At 46.4% G+C, this 16,164-nt stretch overlaps 9 protein-coding genes across 9 annotated transcripts; 6 read left to right on the forward strand and 3 right to left on the reverse strand. All coding sequences in view use genetic code 12, as the record gives it.

The window, feature by feature from the left end:
- Positions 1 to 969: 969 nt before the first annotated feature.
- On the forward strand, positions 970 to 3,762 carry GYP2 (Gyp2p; the record flags this gene model as incomplete). The annotated part of the gene is made up of 1 exon (XM_001482322.1): positions 970 to 3,762. The coding sequence occupies one exon, from the start codon at positions 970 to 972 to the stop codon at positions 3,760 to 3,762; it is 2,793 nt and encodes a 930-aa protein (XP_001482372.2).
- Positions 3,763 to 3,822: 60 nt separating this feature from the next.
- PGUG_05393 (uncharacterized protein) lies at positions 3,823 to 6,318 on the reverse strand (the record flags this gene model as incomplete). The annotated part of the gene is made up of 1 exon (XM_001482323.1): positions 3,823 to 6,318. The coding sequence occupies one exon, from the start codon at positions 6,316 to 6,318 to the stop codon at positions 3,823 to 3,825; it is 2,496 nt and encodes an 831-aa protein (XP_001482373.2).
- Positions 6,319 to 6,462: 144 nt separating this feature from the next.
- PGUG_05394 (uncharacterized protein) lies at positions 6,463 to 6,864 on the reverse strand (the record flags this gene model as incomplete). Its single annotated transcript, XM_001482324.1, has 1 exon — positions 6,463 to 6,864. The coding sequence occupies one exon, from the start codon at positions 6,862 to 6,864 to the stop codon at positions 6,463 to 6,465; it is 402 nt and encodes a 133-aa protein (XP_001482374.2).
- A 128-nt stretch (positions 6,865 to 6,992) lies between these two features.
- Positions 6,993 to 7,910, forward strand: PGUG_05395 (DNA-directed RNA polymerase II core subunit; the record flags this gene model as incomplete). Its single annotated transcript, XM_001482325.1, has 1 exon — positions 6,993 to 7,910. One exon carries the CDS (start codon positions 6,993 to 6,995, stop codon positions 7,908 to 7,910), a length of 918 nt encoding a protein of 305 aa, XP_001482375.2.
- Positions 7,911 to 8,075: 165 nt separating this feature from the next.
- PGUG_05396 (1-(5-phosphoribosyl)-5- ((5-phosphoribosylamino)methylideneamino)imidazole-4-carboxamide isomerase) lies at positions 8,076 to 8,879 on the reverse strand (the record flags this gene model as incomplete). The annotated part of the gene is made up of 1 exon (XM_001482326.1): positions 8,076 to 8,879. One exon carries the CDS (start codon positions 8,877 to 8,879, stop codon positions 8,076 to 8,078), a length of 804 nt encoding a protein of 267 aa, XP_001482376.2.
- A 108-nt stretch (positions 8,880 to 8,987) lies between these two features.
- Positions 8,988 to 9,968, forward strand: PGUG_05397 (uncharacterized protein; the record flags this gene model as incomplete). The annotated part of the gene is made up of 1 exon (XM_001482327.1): positions 8,988 to 9,968. One exon carries the CDS (start codon positions 8,988 to 8,990, stop codon positions 9,966 to 9,968), a length of 981 nt encoding a protein of 326 aa, XP_001482377.2.
- Positions 9,969 to 10,088: 120 nt separating this feature from the next.
- On the forward strand, positions 10,089 to 12,224 carry BRN1 (condensin subunit; the record flags this gene model as incomplete). Its single annotated transcript, XM_001482328.1, has 1 exon — positions 10,089 to 12,224. One exon carries the CDS (start codon positions 10,089 to 10,091, stop codon positions 12,222 to 12,224), a length of 2,136 nt encoding a protein of 711 aa, XP_001482378.2.
- Positions 12,225 to 12,323: 99 nt separating this feature from the next.
- YME1 (i-AAA protease) lies at positions 12,324 to 14,360 on the forward strand (the record flags this gene model as incomplete). The annotated part of the gene is made up of 1 exon (XM_001482329.1): positions 12,324 to 14,360. One exon carries the CDS (start codon positions 12,324 to 12,326, stop codon positions 14,358 to 14,360), a length of 2,037 nt encoding a protein of 678 aa, XP_001482379.2.
- A 394-nt stretch (positions 14,361 to 14,754) lies between these two features.
- PHO4 (phosphate-sensing transcription factor) lies at positions 14,755 to 16,053 on the forward strand (the record flags this gene model as incomplete). Its single annotated transcript, XM_001482330.1, has 1 exon — positions 14,755 to 16,053. One exon carries the CDS (start codon positions 14,755 to 14,757, stop codon positions 16,051 to 16,053), a length of 1,299 nt encoding a protein of 432 aa, XP_001482380.2.
- Between the last annotated feature and the right edge of the window lie 111 nt (positions 16,054 to 16,164).

A 16,164-nucleotide genomic window follows, 5' to 3' on the forward strand; every position in this document is an offset into this window, starting at 1 on the left:
AGAAATCCATTGAGAAAACTTATCAAGAAACGAATCACCTCATCCTCAACACCAGTTAATGAAGATAGTGATGCTGACCACTCGTCTATATCTTCGACATCGTCCAAGACCCGAGTGGATACTGAGAGTGATCAACTGGTGCAAAGTAGGAGAAGTATTCGTCGCAGTGAAAGTTTATCCAAAAAGACAAATAGTGAGGAGTTTGACTATGCCGATGCAGTGGTTACAAGACTGTCGAAATATTACTCCATTATAAACTTTGATGTGTCGAAAACGATTGTCCTGATCAGTTACAAAGCACCGAAACACCTCAACATCATCGACGTTCATAATTTGGCATTGACAATTCCCAGCTTGTCTTACCGTGACAAGATATGGTCTGCGGAAGACTTTGTTCTTCGCTTGAGAAAAGATGTCATCAAGATGATTTTGTCCAACAGTGGTAAGATCATCAGCAACAAGTTCAAGTTGAAAAAACGCCACGCCAACCAGGAACCACTAAAACAGATTTCCGACTACGCTTCTTATATGACAATCCAAGATCTTCAATCCGATGGTCGGGCGAGAGATGCCACTAAAACAAACCTGGAATTAAAACCCCACCATCGCCACCACCACCACCATCGGTCCGGTGACGGAAACCACTTGGCAGTTCCTCATGGTGAAGAAGTGTACCGAACATATTTTGCAAGCGACGATTCCGAACCACCGGGCGACTCCGAGACGGCCGACGACTCGGTTTCTGTCATAAAAGAGAGCGAATAATAAATAATACTAAATAATGACGCTATGTACAATATGACTCACCAGTAGTTGCTTGTTCTTCACTTGTTCTTGCTGTTCTTGCACTTCCCTTCACCTCTTGTTCCATGCGTCTTCCTGCAGCGTACTTTGGAACACCTTCTCTTACATAAGCTGGGCCAAGCCTCCGATAATATCGAAACAACCACTGACTACTTCTACTCAGCAATGGCGTTTTTTGACGCACTCAAAGAGCGGGCCGTGCTGACTATCAACCAGGTGTTCGATAAGGGCAACGATTCCGGCCTTTCCAAGGCTCAATTATTTTGTATTGAACACAGAATTCCTGACGACGAAACCGTCATTGATGAACTGGCTGCTGAGGTCGGAGTTTATTCCGAATATAATAAGGATGCTTATAAAGAAAAGATGGGGGTTTCGCAGGGCCGAATATTTCTCACCCAGAGGTTTTTGATTTTCAGTGATGCTTACGACAAGAGAAATTGTTCATTTACCATTCATCTTTCAACAATTAAAAAAGTAGAACGGGTTCCTACCACAGATTATGCTTTTGCACTTGCAATTGGAACACACAGCCGTATCAAGCTTTCGTTTTTTCTTGTGGGAATGCGTTCCGAAAGCGAAAAGTTTGCCCATAACCTAAAATTGGCATTGCGAGCAAATCTCAAAAATATAGCCAAACTTCAGCCTTTTATTCAGACATGTTACTCGGAATATTTGCTCGCAAAAAACAAGGTATCGTCCGAGAAAGTCGACGAGATTCCATCTGGCGGATTGGGCTTGGAATTTAAGTTTCCAGGAAACGCTAAAGAGCTTCGTGACAAGTCCAAGATGAAACTTTGGTTCGATCTTTTTAAAGCAGACGGCCGCAACTTGTCCATTGTAAAGACTCCCATGTTTCACCGGTTGGTCAGAGTGGGTTTACCAAATCGGTTGAGAGGTGAGATCTGGGAATTGTGCTGTGGCTCGATGTATCTCAGACTTGAGAATGTGGGATTATATCAACAACTTCTTGATGAGAACAAGGAGAAGAACTCCCTCGCAATAGAGGAAATAGAAAAGGACTTGAATCGGTCTTTGCCAGAATACGCAGCCTACCAGTCTCCAGAAGGAATCGAAAGATTGCGCAATGTTTTAACAGCTTATTCATGGAAGAACCCTGAAGTTGGCTACTGCCAAGCTATGAATATTGTCACCGCTGCCCTCCTCATATACATGTCTGAAGAACAGGCTTTCTGGTGCTTGCATATGATTTGTGATAGAATTGTTCCAGGTTACTACTCCAAAACCATGTATGGAACATTGTTGGACCAGAGAGTTTTTGAGTCTTTGGTGCAAGATACTATGCCTATGCTTTGGGAACATATCACCAAGTATGATATACAGCTTTCTGTGGTATCTTTGCCTTGGTTTCTTTCCCTCTTTTTGAGCTCGATGCCTCTAGTTTACGCTTTCAGAATCTTGGATGTGTTCTTCCTTCAAGGTCCTAAAACGCTTTTCCAGGTTGCATTAGCTATTCTCAAGTTGAATGGTGAAGAATTGCTTAAAGTTGAAGACGATGGCTCGTTCATCTCCTTGATAAAAGACTACTTTCACAGCCTCGAGCAATCGGCTCATCCAAATTCTCCAAACCAAAAGTACCGAACTATCACCAAGTTTCAAGAGCTTTTGGTGACAGCGTTCAAAGAGTTCTCTGTTATCAACGAAGCCGTTTTGAACAAGCATCGCGTCAAGCACCGGAACACAATTTTCCTGAATATCTCCACCTTCGTGAAACGGACAGAGTTGAGAAATTTGCCCAAAGTCAAAAACATAGACCAGCCCACACTTGGAAACATATATGATCGCTACTATTCGATTGTTGAATCCAATGTCACAGTGGGTAGTGGATCCAGTGTGATGGACTTTGAAGGGTTTAGAATTTTCATGTCTCAAATATGTACCTGGGTGAACGAAAATGACGACAATCCCTTCCTTCGGAGATTGATGAACCATTGGGATTCTGAGGGGCAGAAAGCGTTGACGTTGTCAGACTTGGTGGTGGGATTGAACAAGCTAATTGAGCCGGACCTCATGGAAGCAATGTCCAATTTCTTCAGCTTGTATGACGATAAAAAGAACGGCAAGTTGGATCGAGAGCATATACTACAAGTTTCTGAAGACTTATTGTATATCACAACTCCGTGGAAGGATGCTTGGGAATTGGACAGGATAACTGAAGATGCCATTGAAAATGCCATTGCCGACGAAATTGTGAAGAGAAAAGCTGAGAAAGGTGAGAAATCCGGTGACATAGAAATCTCATCTGAGATTGAAATTGACAAGCCCAAGTTGGAAAACCAACAAATTGAGAGATACTTGTCTGCTGCAAGTACATTTATACAGCGTGCATTTGAATATGCCCAGCCAGAAGAGGAAGAAGCGCTCATAAAAGAGCTTGCGGTTGATAATAAAATCTCACACAATGCTGCTTTGGATCCTAGTACGCCCACATATCTCAATTTACCCACCTTCAGAATGGTGGTGTTGGCTGATGAAACATACGAGTTACTTTTCAGCAACACTTTGAGGAATTCAATTCGTCCAGAGAAGCCATTAGACGAGAAATTCGATACTATGAGAAACTTGAAAGACATGTTTGATGGATTGTTAGCCGATGGTCGAAAGGTTGCGAATAAGGTGAGGAAGAGAATGGACTCTGCAGCATCAAGTGCAATCAATAATCAGAACCAATCGCTGAACCACCAAAGCGAATCCTCTTCATTGAAATCAGGCAAATCCAAGATTCAAGAGGAGGACGAAGAAAGAGATGATGATTTCGGAGTTATATCGATTGACGAAAAAGATAAGGATCTCTTGTTGGGAGCAGAAAGTCATGTTGTTATCAACACGCCAGACCAGGCCACAGCGGTACCTAAAACCCAATCGAGTGCAAGTACTAGTACGACCAAGGATGGTGAAAAACAACCAGATGGAAATCTTATTGAATTTGAAACTTAATTATTAGCATAAATAAATCACGTACAAAATCTACCTATATCGAAGATACTTGTGTATAACTTAACGCAGCTCATTATTCCTTCCGAAAAGTTTTCGTAACTTGCCAAACTTCTTTTTACCTTTGGGTGGCTTTTCTTCTTCCTTGGGTTGCCTCAATGTATGTCTCTCTGAGACAACTGGTGCCAGTGCAGGGGCTTGCTCCACTGGGTGATTTTCGGCGGCAGAATGGGCAGCTAGTTGAGGAACTTCCTCGTCGTCTGAATCCGCAATACGAGAAGTGAATCTGTGTTTTGTAGGACTTTCGGATTCAGAGGAGCTCAGAATCCTGTGAGCATTAGCATCACTCTGTGGCACGGTAGATGGCTGTGGTTGAGTCTGCGGTGCTGAAGTATTATCTCTAAGAGTCGTTCTAGTGACTTTAGGCTGCTGACCGGAGCCATTAGCACCTTCACTTTCCTTGTCAAAAGACGATTTCTTTGTGTTTAAAGGTCTGAATTGGGAAATTGGTCTAGAGTTGGCCTTGGCATAAAGCTCAGCAGCTCTTTGTTTTGATGGTGATTGATAGTTGGGTTGTAAGGCTGGATGAGGCGCCATAGGTGCAACATACGAATTACGATCCCGAAGAGAACGGCTGCTCATACCACCGGCCCCTGCTCCTTGGGCGTGTTGTTGATGTTGGCCATGGTGGAACACATCTGAATTTGGTCGCAAGGTCTTGTGTGCCATCACACTCCCTTGTTGATGACCTTGTGGTTGAGGTGACTGTTGCAATTGCTGCTGAGGTGGTTTTCTCGAGACGGATTGTCTCTTGGCAGAATTGTTCGCAGTTGGGTAATGATGACTATCGAAGCCGTTAACCGCGAGCGCATCGCCCAACTGTGACGAAGAAAGCTTGGAGTTCAATCTGGTATTCTCTGCCGTTGTCAAAGAAAGATATGCTTCGCGAGCAGGATTTTGTGCTCTGGGTGCTGACTGCAGTGATGAATTGTAGAAAGAGTTTGAATTTTTAATTGCGGACTTCTTTGGTTTCAAAGCCGACTTGTGAGGCGAGGACGAGTCGAAAGTGCCCCCAGAGCGAACCGAGGAGTTGGAGCTGCTAACATTATTGATAGGAGGCGGAAGATGCAACAGATCAGCAATGTTCTTTGAGTCGTCCGAGTCGATATATTCGGGGCTGGGATCAAACTGAGGTTTTAACATCGATGCATCAAGCAGTGGATCAGGAAGATCGGGCACACTGACGAGCTCAGTTTCACCATCACGTTCCGGTGAAGGAGCATAGTGGTTGATAATACCAAGTTCGGCTCCCGTTGCAGGATCTAAAGTGGAAAAGCTCTGTTCGTGGTCGGGTGCTGAGTTTTCATCAACCGCATTTTTCTTGTCCAATTCATCCACAGTAACGGCGTTGGCATCGATAGAAGCATCAGGGATCACTTCCGCCTCATAAACCGAGGACTTTTCTGACAAGTTATCCTCCAATGTATCTTCAACGGTACCCAAGTCGGGACGCAAAATAGGCGACGATGATTCACGAAGTTCCTTTTTAGCCAATTCGTCGACTGCAAAAGGTGGCTCTACAATGGGAACATCCTCTTCTTCGGATTCGACAGGCTGCGTGGGTGCATGAGTATCAAGGTCTTTTTCTTGGTCCAACTCCAAAATGGCTTGTTCTTTTCTAAGACGTTCTGCCTTCAAACGCTCGAATTCACTCTTCATCTCTTCCAATTCCCGCGCCATCTTCTTTTCGTTGTCTATCTGTTTTTGGAGAGCCTCTAACTTTTTCTGGTGGTCCTTCACATCGTCCGCCGTGTCCACCGCCTCTTCTTCCTCCACCATCGAAGACATTCCCTTGGCGCCTTGCAAGCTCGAGAGCCGCAGCGATTGCCTAACTGCCGATGATGATTGTTGTGGTGGTTTTCCGGTCAAAGACAGCAGCCGAGGAATTCTACGATTTTGAGACAACGAGTTCAAAGACCCGGATCTGTACATGTTGGGTCCTGACCGGAGCGAGTTGCTGCGTGCTACTTCTTTAGCAAAGTTGGTTTCAGGAACTTCCACGACTTTGATGCCTGTGGGTGTGGGAATATACTTTTTCACCATTCTCACCGGGACGTTGTTCGGGTCAGAAAGCTTCAAATCGCTCACCGCATGGTCATTGAAACTGTCGTTGAAGCTGCCAAAGCTATCGTTAAAACTGGAGTTATCGTGGTTACCATTAACATTCTGAAATGAACTGCGCCTCGAGTCTGTTCCAGGAGGTTGTTTATAATGATCCATTCGACGGCCCTGGTTGATAGATGGCAGTCTCGGAACCTGCCGGGCTTGGGGCAGCTGGCGAACCGAACCCAGGCGTCCAATGGTTTGATTTGGGTTTGTTTGGAATGAAGCCAGCCGGCGGACCTGTCCCTGGGGAGCCGATGGGTCTTTTAAGGATTGGCCAATAGTCAATGCTGCCGCCATTGCGTTGTGCGAGGGAGCCTGGGCGGGCTGCGGAGCATGGTTTACCCCCGTGTAGGCGGTGGCATGGGCGGTGCGGTGCTTACGACGGGAAAACATGATGTGTTGTTACGCTACAGCAATTTTAGAGACGGAGTGCGGGACTGTATGCAGGCAAGGGACAATGAAGACTGAAGGAAAATAAATGGGATATGAATGAAATTGATTATGTATGTTGAGTGGTGTGCTTAGTGGTGCTATGAGTTATACCGTCGTGAACTTTGGTTTCAAAAATGATGGTGGGCCGCCATTTAGGTGCAAAATGTTCGCGAGCCATATTCCGCACCGTTGGCCGTGGTTGGTGATTTGCCAAAGAATGGGTCCACAGACCATAAGGATTCCTGTCCAGAGGAAGCCCAGGAGAAGCGGCAGCACGATTTGGTCTTTGATTATGGCGTAAAGTACCACACTTGTGGGAATGGGAAGAGGTTTTGGTTGCAAATCGAGTTCTTCATCTGTCAATTCATGCTTATGGCGGCGTTTCTGACGACTATAAAAAGACGTCTGGGACTTTGCTTGGGCTGCTGCTTGTTCGGGGTGGGCGTAGGCGTTGAGAGAGGCCACAAAAGTCTCCTCGAAACGGAGATCGGGTATTTTGTAGTCCATGGAATAATCAAGAGACTCTCAGTGCAGTTAGTCTCGTTGTGCAGTCTCAAGTGGTGTGCGGTCTTTCTGTGCAGTCTAGAGTGCACATACCTACACCTCGCGAATTCACCTTTCACTCACTTTTCACCATGGAAGAAGGTGACGGAGGCGCTCGTGTGACGATCCGCCAGGCCGAGAGGGACCATGTGGATTTCATCCTCAAGGACGTGGACCTTTCTATGGCTAATTCTATTCGCCGAACCATGCTTGCTGAGGTCCCTACGCTCGCCATCGACTTGGTGGAAATCGATGTCAACACTTCGGTTTTGGCAGATGAATTTTTATCGCATCGTCTTGGTATGATTCCTTTGAACAGTGAGGGAATCGATAATCTTTCGTACTCGCGGGATTGTACTTGCGACCAATATTGTCCAAATTGCCTGGTAAAATTGGAACTCACTGCCAAATGTGACAGTGACAGTACCATGAGTGTATACGCCACTGACTTAGCCAAGTTCCATAATGGGTCCAAACTCGGTGACCCGGTGGTCAGAGACCACCACCAGAGGGGCCCGTTGATATGTAAGTTGAGAAAACACCAGGAACTTCGTCTCACTTGTATTGCCAAAAAAGGTATTGCAAAAGAACACGCAAAATGGTCACCATGCGCCGCTATAGGGTTTGAATATGATCCATGGAATAAGCTCAAACACACCGATTACTGGTACGAAATCGACGCCGACAAAGAATGGCCCAAATCTGCCAATTGTGAATGGGAAGAAGCACCAGATCCAGATGCACCTTTTGATTATACTGCTAAACCGTCTACTTTTTATATGGACGTGGAAACCGTGGGAAATCTTCCTCCAAACGAGGTGGTTCTCAAAGGTATTGAGACTTTGCAGTTGAAACTTGCTGGTATTGCCATGGAACTCAATAAGGACAGTATAGAAGCAAGCAATGCTACTTCGGGAGGATTCACCACCTATGGAAGATCTCCAGGAGGAAACACGCCCATGGGCGACGCTTACGGCGGCAATGGCTTCGGCAACTCCACCTGGGGTTGATGTATAATAGGAAGAAGAAGATGAAAAAGGCGAATAAACCTTGTAAAATGAGAAAAGAAGACTTGTAGAATGGAAAAGAAGATACTAAAATGAAAGAAAGATGAAATATTGAATAGAAAGGTGATATACCCTGTATGCCGTTGAGTCCTTCTTTACTTTTTTGAGTCACAGCACCCACTGTACCACATCAGCAAACTTCACCAAAGTCCCCCCAAAGATATCCAACGCACTTCCATACGTCAAATCCACTTTACCATAGCTCTTTTCGTTCACCTTTTGCAAATCTTCCACCAGTTTTGCTCCCCCAGCGTAAACGATTTTACCCTCAAATCCAGGCGGACACCAATGTCCTAATTTTTCCACCAATTCCTCATCTATACCATTGCAAAGACCCTCCACGTCTGCCGCATGGACCAAAAATTCGTCGCAGTATTCAGAAACCGTAGCCAAAAACTCTCCACTCAATACATTGGTGGTGAGAGTCTGCCATTTATTCATCGCAACCACCCAACTAATATCTCCTCCAACGACTACTCGTCTACAACTGAGGTCAACCACCAATCTTTCTCGTCCCACAAGAGAGGATATCTGTTTCAATTTTTCCCAATCCAATTGCTTGTCTGTAAAAAGCCAACTGGTGACAATGACATGCGACGCTTTATGAGTGTCAAGCCACTCCAAGGCATTTTCCGCGGTTATCCCGCCGCCCACTTGCAAGTGACCGGGCCAGGTACCACAGGCTTCCTTTGCTGCTTCGTCATTTGCAGGATTTGTTCCGAGTTTTATTACATGGCAGCCGGCTACCTTGTGTTGCTTGTATAAATTGGCATAGTAGGAGCTTGGTTTGGAGGAAACAAAGTTGGTTTTTGTGGTTCCAGCAGGATCTATATCGTCCAGATTGAGGGTGCCGCCGACGATTTGTTTGACTTGGCCAGAATGGATATCGATGCAGCCTCTGAACCTCGTCATAAAGTGAGAATTTCAGAGATTAGATTATGTGAGATTTTCAGACTGAGATAGATTATGTGAGATTCGCGATGCGATTGAGATGCGAAATTGAATTTTGTTCTAGTTGGTATGGCAGATGACGGGTATATGAAAGCGTTGGAACTACAAAGGCGCAACTTTGAGGCCCAATTTGGGAGCCTAGAGCTGTTGGGTTACGAAGACAAGTCCAAAAGTACCGAAACTAATCATACGGACTCGAATGACGATAGCGATGAGTTTGGTGGGTTCAGTGACAATACAAGCACCACCGCCTCAGAATCGTCTGAGGATGAGTCTGACAACGCTACGAATCTGAAGTTTGTACATGGAAAACCGGGAGCAAAAGAATTTAACAAAAACAGCCTGGTGACTGTAGTAAAATTATCAGAAACCATGCCAGCACCTCCCGTTTCAAAGGCAGAGGTACGCATGGCACGCAGTGGTCGTGCTCCCACGATGAAGGAAATAGCAGAGAAAGACAAACAAAAACCAGCAGCCAAAAAAATCTCGTCTAAAGAAGACCAAGAGAACTTGGATAACGATTTAAAATTGCAGCGTCTTTTGAGTGAATCCCATATACTCTCCAATCTGATGGCACATTCAGGTGCCGATTTGACTCTTCAAACCATAGACTTCGAGGACCCTACCGGAAAAGCTCGGAGAAGAGCTATAGACTCCAGAATCAGACAACTTGCATCCACAAATTCCGCTACGGGCGGCCTCCCCAAGACGTTAGAAAAAATGCCCATGTCCATGAGAAAGGGAATGATCCGAAAAAGAGATAGCCGTATATCCAAGTATGAAGAAGAAGCCAAAAATGCTGGTATAGTTTTGTCAAAAGTGAAGAAGGGACATGTACGAGACTTGGTTTCTTCGAAGGGCTCCACCTTGGTGAGTGACCGGCTCGGCACAGGAACGAAGACCAAGAACACAAAGAGAGACAAGGGTCTCAAGATCAGCTCGATCGGAAGATCGACCAGAAACGGTTTGATCATCTCACAGGAAGAAATAGATCGCATTGGAGGGAAGGGAAAATTTGGAAAAAAAATGGGAAAAAAGCATAGAAGATAGAGACGCATACAACAAAGCATATACACCTAGATATAATACAGCTCAGCTAATAATTGACCCAAATTCATTAACATCCATCTCTACTTGTCTCTTCCTGCACACATTCACACTCCGCGATAAATGTTTACGATTTCATTTCATCAAAACATGTCTCTGACTTTACCCAAAAGAAGGGTTGCGAGCAACTCTGGAGGCCAGAGACGAGTGGGTTCGATCCAGGAGCTCTCTCTGAGGGGGCGAGCCATTTCTGGGAGACTGAGAGTACCTTCTAGCCGTCATGTGAGTCGAGGTGAATTGTTCGTTGGAAGAGAAGGTGATCACGATGTATCGATGACAGAGGAAAATGCCATACATTTTGCCGAAAACAAGCAGACAATCATGTCCAACTTTGAAGAATGGATCAAGCTTTCCACGGATAACAAAATCACCACGAAAAATTCATGGCAGTTTGCCTTGATCGACTATTTTCATGATTTGAACGTCATAAAAGATGGTGAGAATATCAATTTTCAGCGTGCTTCAGCAACCTTGGACGGGTGTGTCAAGATTTACCTGGGACGTGTGGAATCTGCTGCTACTGAAACGGGAAAGTTGTTGAGTGGTCTTGCCAACAAGAAGAGCCAAGCACCTAATGAAGGTGCTGAAGGCGATAACGATGTGTCTGGCGACGAAGAGAACCAGTCGATTATGGAAGATGACGCCACCAAGAAGAAGAGAAAGATCAACCGAGTTTTGGAGTCTACATTGGTGGAATTCGATGCTATTAGAGTCAAAAAGTTGGAGCAAGAGTTAGCCATAGATCCGCTTTTCAAGAAGGCATTGGCTGATTTCGACGAAGGTGGAGCGAAGAGCTTGCTTCTCAATGCTCTTAGTATAGACTCGACTGGGCGGGTGGTGTTTGATGCCACTACCAACCCATCACAAGATATTGAGGAGGAAGAGGAAGTTAGATCACGTCCAGACACAAATATCGACGTATCGGGACTCCTGAAGTTTGTTGAAATGGATGCCGAAACCGAACTTTCCATCTGTCCTTCCTTGGCTCAACTTAAATTGGTGGTGCTGGATGTCAACCAGGCAAAGTCAGTCTTGGGTGAGGTTAATAACCGTCAAGATGACGACGATTTTGCGGGACAAGACCAACACCACAGTCTCAACTTGGACTTTGGCGCACCAGACGTGGACGGTGAAGCTTACGGTGAAGACGGAGGATTTGGCGAAGACGAAGATAATTTCGAAAACTTTGACAATCCGATCGATCATTTTGATGAGAGTATAGTCCAGCAGGCATTCAACGAGCCCGAGATGTACCTGGGGGCGAGAGAAAGAGTTCTTGATCAAGATTTGATGGCATACTTTGACTCCACCATGAAGACCAACTGGAGAGGTCCCGAGCATTGGCGAGTCACTGCCTTGAAACGGGCAAAGAATATTGATGGAAATGTGGAGCAATCAAAGCGAGCTCCTGATGAAACCCAAAAAACTGGCTCAAAGAAAAAGAAGGAACAGACCATCATCAATTTTTTCGAAGAGTCAGATGAGGATGAAGAAGAAGACCTTTTTGAGCAGCCCAAAAATGCATTATCAACAACCAAGAAACCAGATCCAGAAAACCTCCCCGTAACAACACTCCCAGAAGATATCCAGTTCAATTCCAGCCGGCTCACCAACTTATTCACAAAGCCCCAGCTGGCCATGATGACCTTTGTTAGGAGTTCCAAAGACAACGACACCTTCACTGACCAAAAGTTTTTTTCAGAAAAATACAACGAGCGAGATCAAGAGGAAGAAAAACGTCAACACCAATCATTTCAGCAGGCTGATTATGAAGACTTGTACGATCTTGGCAACGAGGAGTATGGTGATATTGACTTTAATGATGCATTAGGAGACGGAGCCGACGTAAAACAGGAACCTCTGGCTACTCAGTTGATCACTGGAGGACGAAAAGTGCGTCCTGAGTATGTGACGTTTTCTCGTATTGCAAAGCGAGTGGATGTGAAGTTGTTGAAGGATAACTTGTGGCGCAGTATCAAGCAAGAATCTGAAGAGAAAACTACTGAACAAAATGCCAAAACTGAAGAAAAAACCTTTACTGAGGTAGTGAGTTCAATTGCAAAAATGTACGGGGCCGAGGAAAGAAAGGACTTGTCCACGAGTTTCTGTTTCATCTGCTTACTCCATCTTGCAAACGAACACAGCTTGGCGATCGCCACGTCGGACAGCTACGAAGACCTACGAATTACCGGTTTCTAGGGCACTTGCAAAAATGTCGGACCCGAACCTCAGGTTGGGGTGCCGCTTACGTAATAGACATACCCATTAAATGCGCGCCGTCATCATTGTCGCCATCAAATGATCAGAGTAGGAAGTGTGGTGTCTTCTTTGGCACCACGTTTGAACCATATAAATCGATCTGCCGTCCGATTTTTGGTATCGTCGTCTTCGGCACACCATTTTGGTCGGTCAAATATTATATTAAGGCCTAGCATCGTAAATGGAATTCGCTCTAGTGTTCGTTTCGTTTCCGACAGCACATTAAATTTGTTGAAAAGGCAGGAACTGGCGGCCAACAACGATTTGGGAAATGCCGAGTCTCAAGCCGAGTTTTATAAATCGCTTTTGATGAATAATTATCCTCATTTGGTGGTCCAAAGATACGAAACTCCGGGTATCGCATCGTCGCCGGAATGTACTGCTTTGTATGTTGAAGCATTGAACAAGACGGGAAAGAAGGCCAAGGCATCTCAGGTTGGCGCATCGAGTGGTTTGGTGACTGCTTCGGCTGGACTTCCGCATGGGTTTGGTTCGAAGTATGAGCCTGTTCATGTGGTGGTTTCCGAGTCCCCGTTGTCGATTATTTCCAAATGGCTCAAGTGGTTGATACCGGTTGCGCTCCTTACGTACGGAGCGATGAACGCGTTCAACTACTTGGTGGAAAACGGCACTATTTTCAAGAACTCCGATGTCGCCGACAAGCTGGTTGATGTTAGCGAGCTGACGGTGAGATTCGAGGATGTGTGTGGATGTGACGAAGCTCGTGCCGAGTTGGAAGAGATTGTTGACTTTTTGAAGGATCCAGCAAGATACACTGGCTTGGGTGGTAAGTTGCCTAAGGGTGTTCTTCTTACTGGTCCTCCTGGTACGGGTAAGACCTTGTTAGCGCGGGCCACTGCCGGTGAAGCGGGTGTTCCATTTTTCTTCATGTCTGGGTCTGAATTTGACGAATTGTACGTCGGTGTTGGAGCAAAGAGAATCAGAGAATTGTTTGGTCAAGCCAGAGAAAAGTCGCCTGCCATCATTTTCATCGATGAATTGGATGCGATTGGAGGAAAGAGGAACCCAAAAGACCAGGCATATGCTAAACAGACTCTTAACCAGTTGTTGGTTGAGTTGGATGGATTTTCACAGACTTCTGGTATCATCATCATTGGTGCAACTAATTTCCCCGAATCGTTGGATAAGGCACTCACTCGTCCTGGAAGATTTGACAAGGAGGTTGTTGTGGATTTGCCGGATGTACGTGGACGAGTGGACATTCTCAAGCATCACATGAAGAATGTGGAGGTGTCGGAAGACGTTGAACCATCGATTATTGCTCGTGGAACCCCGGGACTCTCTGGAGCCGAGCTCATGAATCTTGTTAACCAAGCGGCCGTTCACGCCTCACAATTGTCTGCTCCTGCCGTGGACATGTCTCACTTCGAGTGGGCTAAGGACAAAATTCTCATGGGAGCGGCCAAAAAGAAGATGGTGATCACGGACGAGGCGCGTAAAAACACCGCGTATCACGAGGCAGGACATGCCATCATGGCCATGTACTCCAAAGGAGCAACTCCATTATACAAGGCTACTATTCTTCCCCGTGGTCGTGCGCTCGGAGTTACATTTCAATTGCCCGAAATGGACAAGGTTGATATGACCAAGAGAGAGTGTTTTGCTCGTCTTGATGTTTGCATGGGAGGAAAGATTGCCGAGGAGATGGTACACGGAAAAGATAATGTTACCAGTGGATGTTCTTCAGACCTAGCCAATGCCACCAGTGTGGCACGAGCCATGGTTACTTCGTACGGCATGAGCGACAAGATTGGACCGGTACGATTGAGTGATAACTGGGACTCGTGGTCGCCCAATCTTCGAGACATGGCCGATATTGAGATCCGGGAGTTTTTAATCGAGTCCGAGGCGCGCACGAGAAAGCTTCTTTCTGAGAAAAGAGTGGAGCTTCAACGGCTTGCGGAGGGACTCATTGAGTACGAGACATTAACGAGGGAAGAGATGGAGAAATTGGTGCGAGGAGAACCCATTAACAAGGCCAAAAGTGTCAGCAATACTGTGATCAAGACCAAGAGCGGCCGCACCGATGTGTTGGGGGTGCCTGCCGAGGTATAGGTATAATGGTGTACATAGGTTACGAATACATGGCCAAGGAAGATGAGAGTGCAGTGGAGTGCGCATCCGATGTTCCGCAGGACCGCCGCAGGCCCGCGACCGCTTGACGGTAGCCGCACCGACCCGTCACTACACAATAGCGGTGCAAGGTTGCGCGCGCACAAGTGAATGTCAGGCCCACGTGGGGCACAGTAGCCAGGTGCAATTCGACGGCTGTAATACAGTACTTTGGTGTATCAGATCGTAACGAACCTATCAGGAGCACCGGCAACAGCACGACTTTTTTTTCATTGTGATTCATTGTGATTTATTGGTGATTTCTTCGTGTTTAATTGGGATCAATTACCTCGTTATCAGCCCCAGATATTAGACCAATTTCATTAAAACAAATTCCATGGACCACGACTGGGCTCTATCTCCGTCCAAGCAGTCGTCACTGTACCTTCATGAAGTAGGTGGCGAGCCTGGATATCCAACACATCATGATGGTTTTGGAGACCAGGACCCTTACTTGTTACACCAGTTGGATAACAATATTTTTGATGGATCTTCGTCGACTCCTCATCACGTCGATAGTAATTATGGCACGCCAGTGACAGCAGGTGCGTCCACAGGCTCGAACTCTCGCATAGACACCACGCCAGGAGCATTTTCCATGGAGAGTTCCATGTTCATTCTTCCTGAAGGAGTGCCCATTGATGATGAACACCAACCACAATCCACCGCATATCCTCCCACCGGCGGCATTAAAACCCCCGGGCTTTTAGCTAACAAGCATCTTGCCCACGACTCGCAAAAGGCATTTGTTTCGCCTATTCTTCCCGGCCAAAATGAAAAATCTTATAATGACCAGCATTACTACCATACCCACCGGTCCGGAGGAGACACCCCACAACAGCACCAACCTCCCAGCCAGCATGTGCGTCCCGATGCCGTGTTCACGCCGTTGGTTTCTCCGGCAGTGACCCCCCACGACTCCCAAGTCAACGTAAATAAAGCGGCACCGGTCCAGACCAGTTTCGAGCCTTTGACGTCTCCAGCGCTCAATGCTCGGCCCGATATCGATAGGCGACGTTCGTCGTCGTCGGCATACGGCACGGCTGAAGACCAGCCTTCACACAAGCGCAGAACTCCCCATGGAACCCCGGTGATGGGACCCAATGGTTCGACTCGAAAAGTCAAGCAGTCGCCCTCGCTCAAGGGCCGGTCGCACCGGTCTGGGGCCAGTTTGAACTCGTTTGAAAAACTCCCAGAGTCGCTGGTGGCTCCTCCTCGGTCTTCGGGTGATTCTACTCCAATGTATCCTCCACAAAGAAAACAGGTTATGGACTTCTCTAATGGTGGTGACGGCGCGGCTCCAGCCATGATGGGGTTCACCATGGGCCGATTGTCGGAACAGCAGCCTCACGGCCACAGCAGGTCATCATCTTCCAGCGCCAATACCTCTCCAGTAATCGGCACCCAGGGCTCCAAGGGAAGATTTGAAAAACCAGACTACAAGCGCACATCGCACAAAATAGCAGAACAGGGCCGTAGAAACAGAATGAACACCGCCGTGCAAGAATTGGCGTCGTTGATACCGCCGTCCTTCAACAGCGAAGAGTCTGTGCCTTCCAAAGCCAATACCGTTGAAATGGCTTCAAAATACATTCGCACCTTGTTGAGCGAAATAGATGAGATGAGAAGAAAATGACAATAATAGCTAATGTATGTAAATATTGGGAATGGATGTAAACTACACCCAGGTACGTCATGTAAAAATGTGGATCGTAACACCGTCAATTAACCGTATCATATGTGTTAG

The sequence above is a fragment of the Meyerozyma guilliermondii genome, genomic scaffold, assembly GCF_000149425.1.
Source record: "Meyerozyma guilliermondii ATCC 6260 scaffold_7 genomic scaffold, whole genome shotgun sequence".
In the NCBI taxonomy this organism is placed as follows: domain Eukaryota; kingdom Fungi; phylum Ascomycota; class Pichiomycetes; order Serinales; family Debaryomycetaceae; genus Meyerozyma; species Meyerozyma guilliermondii.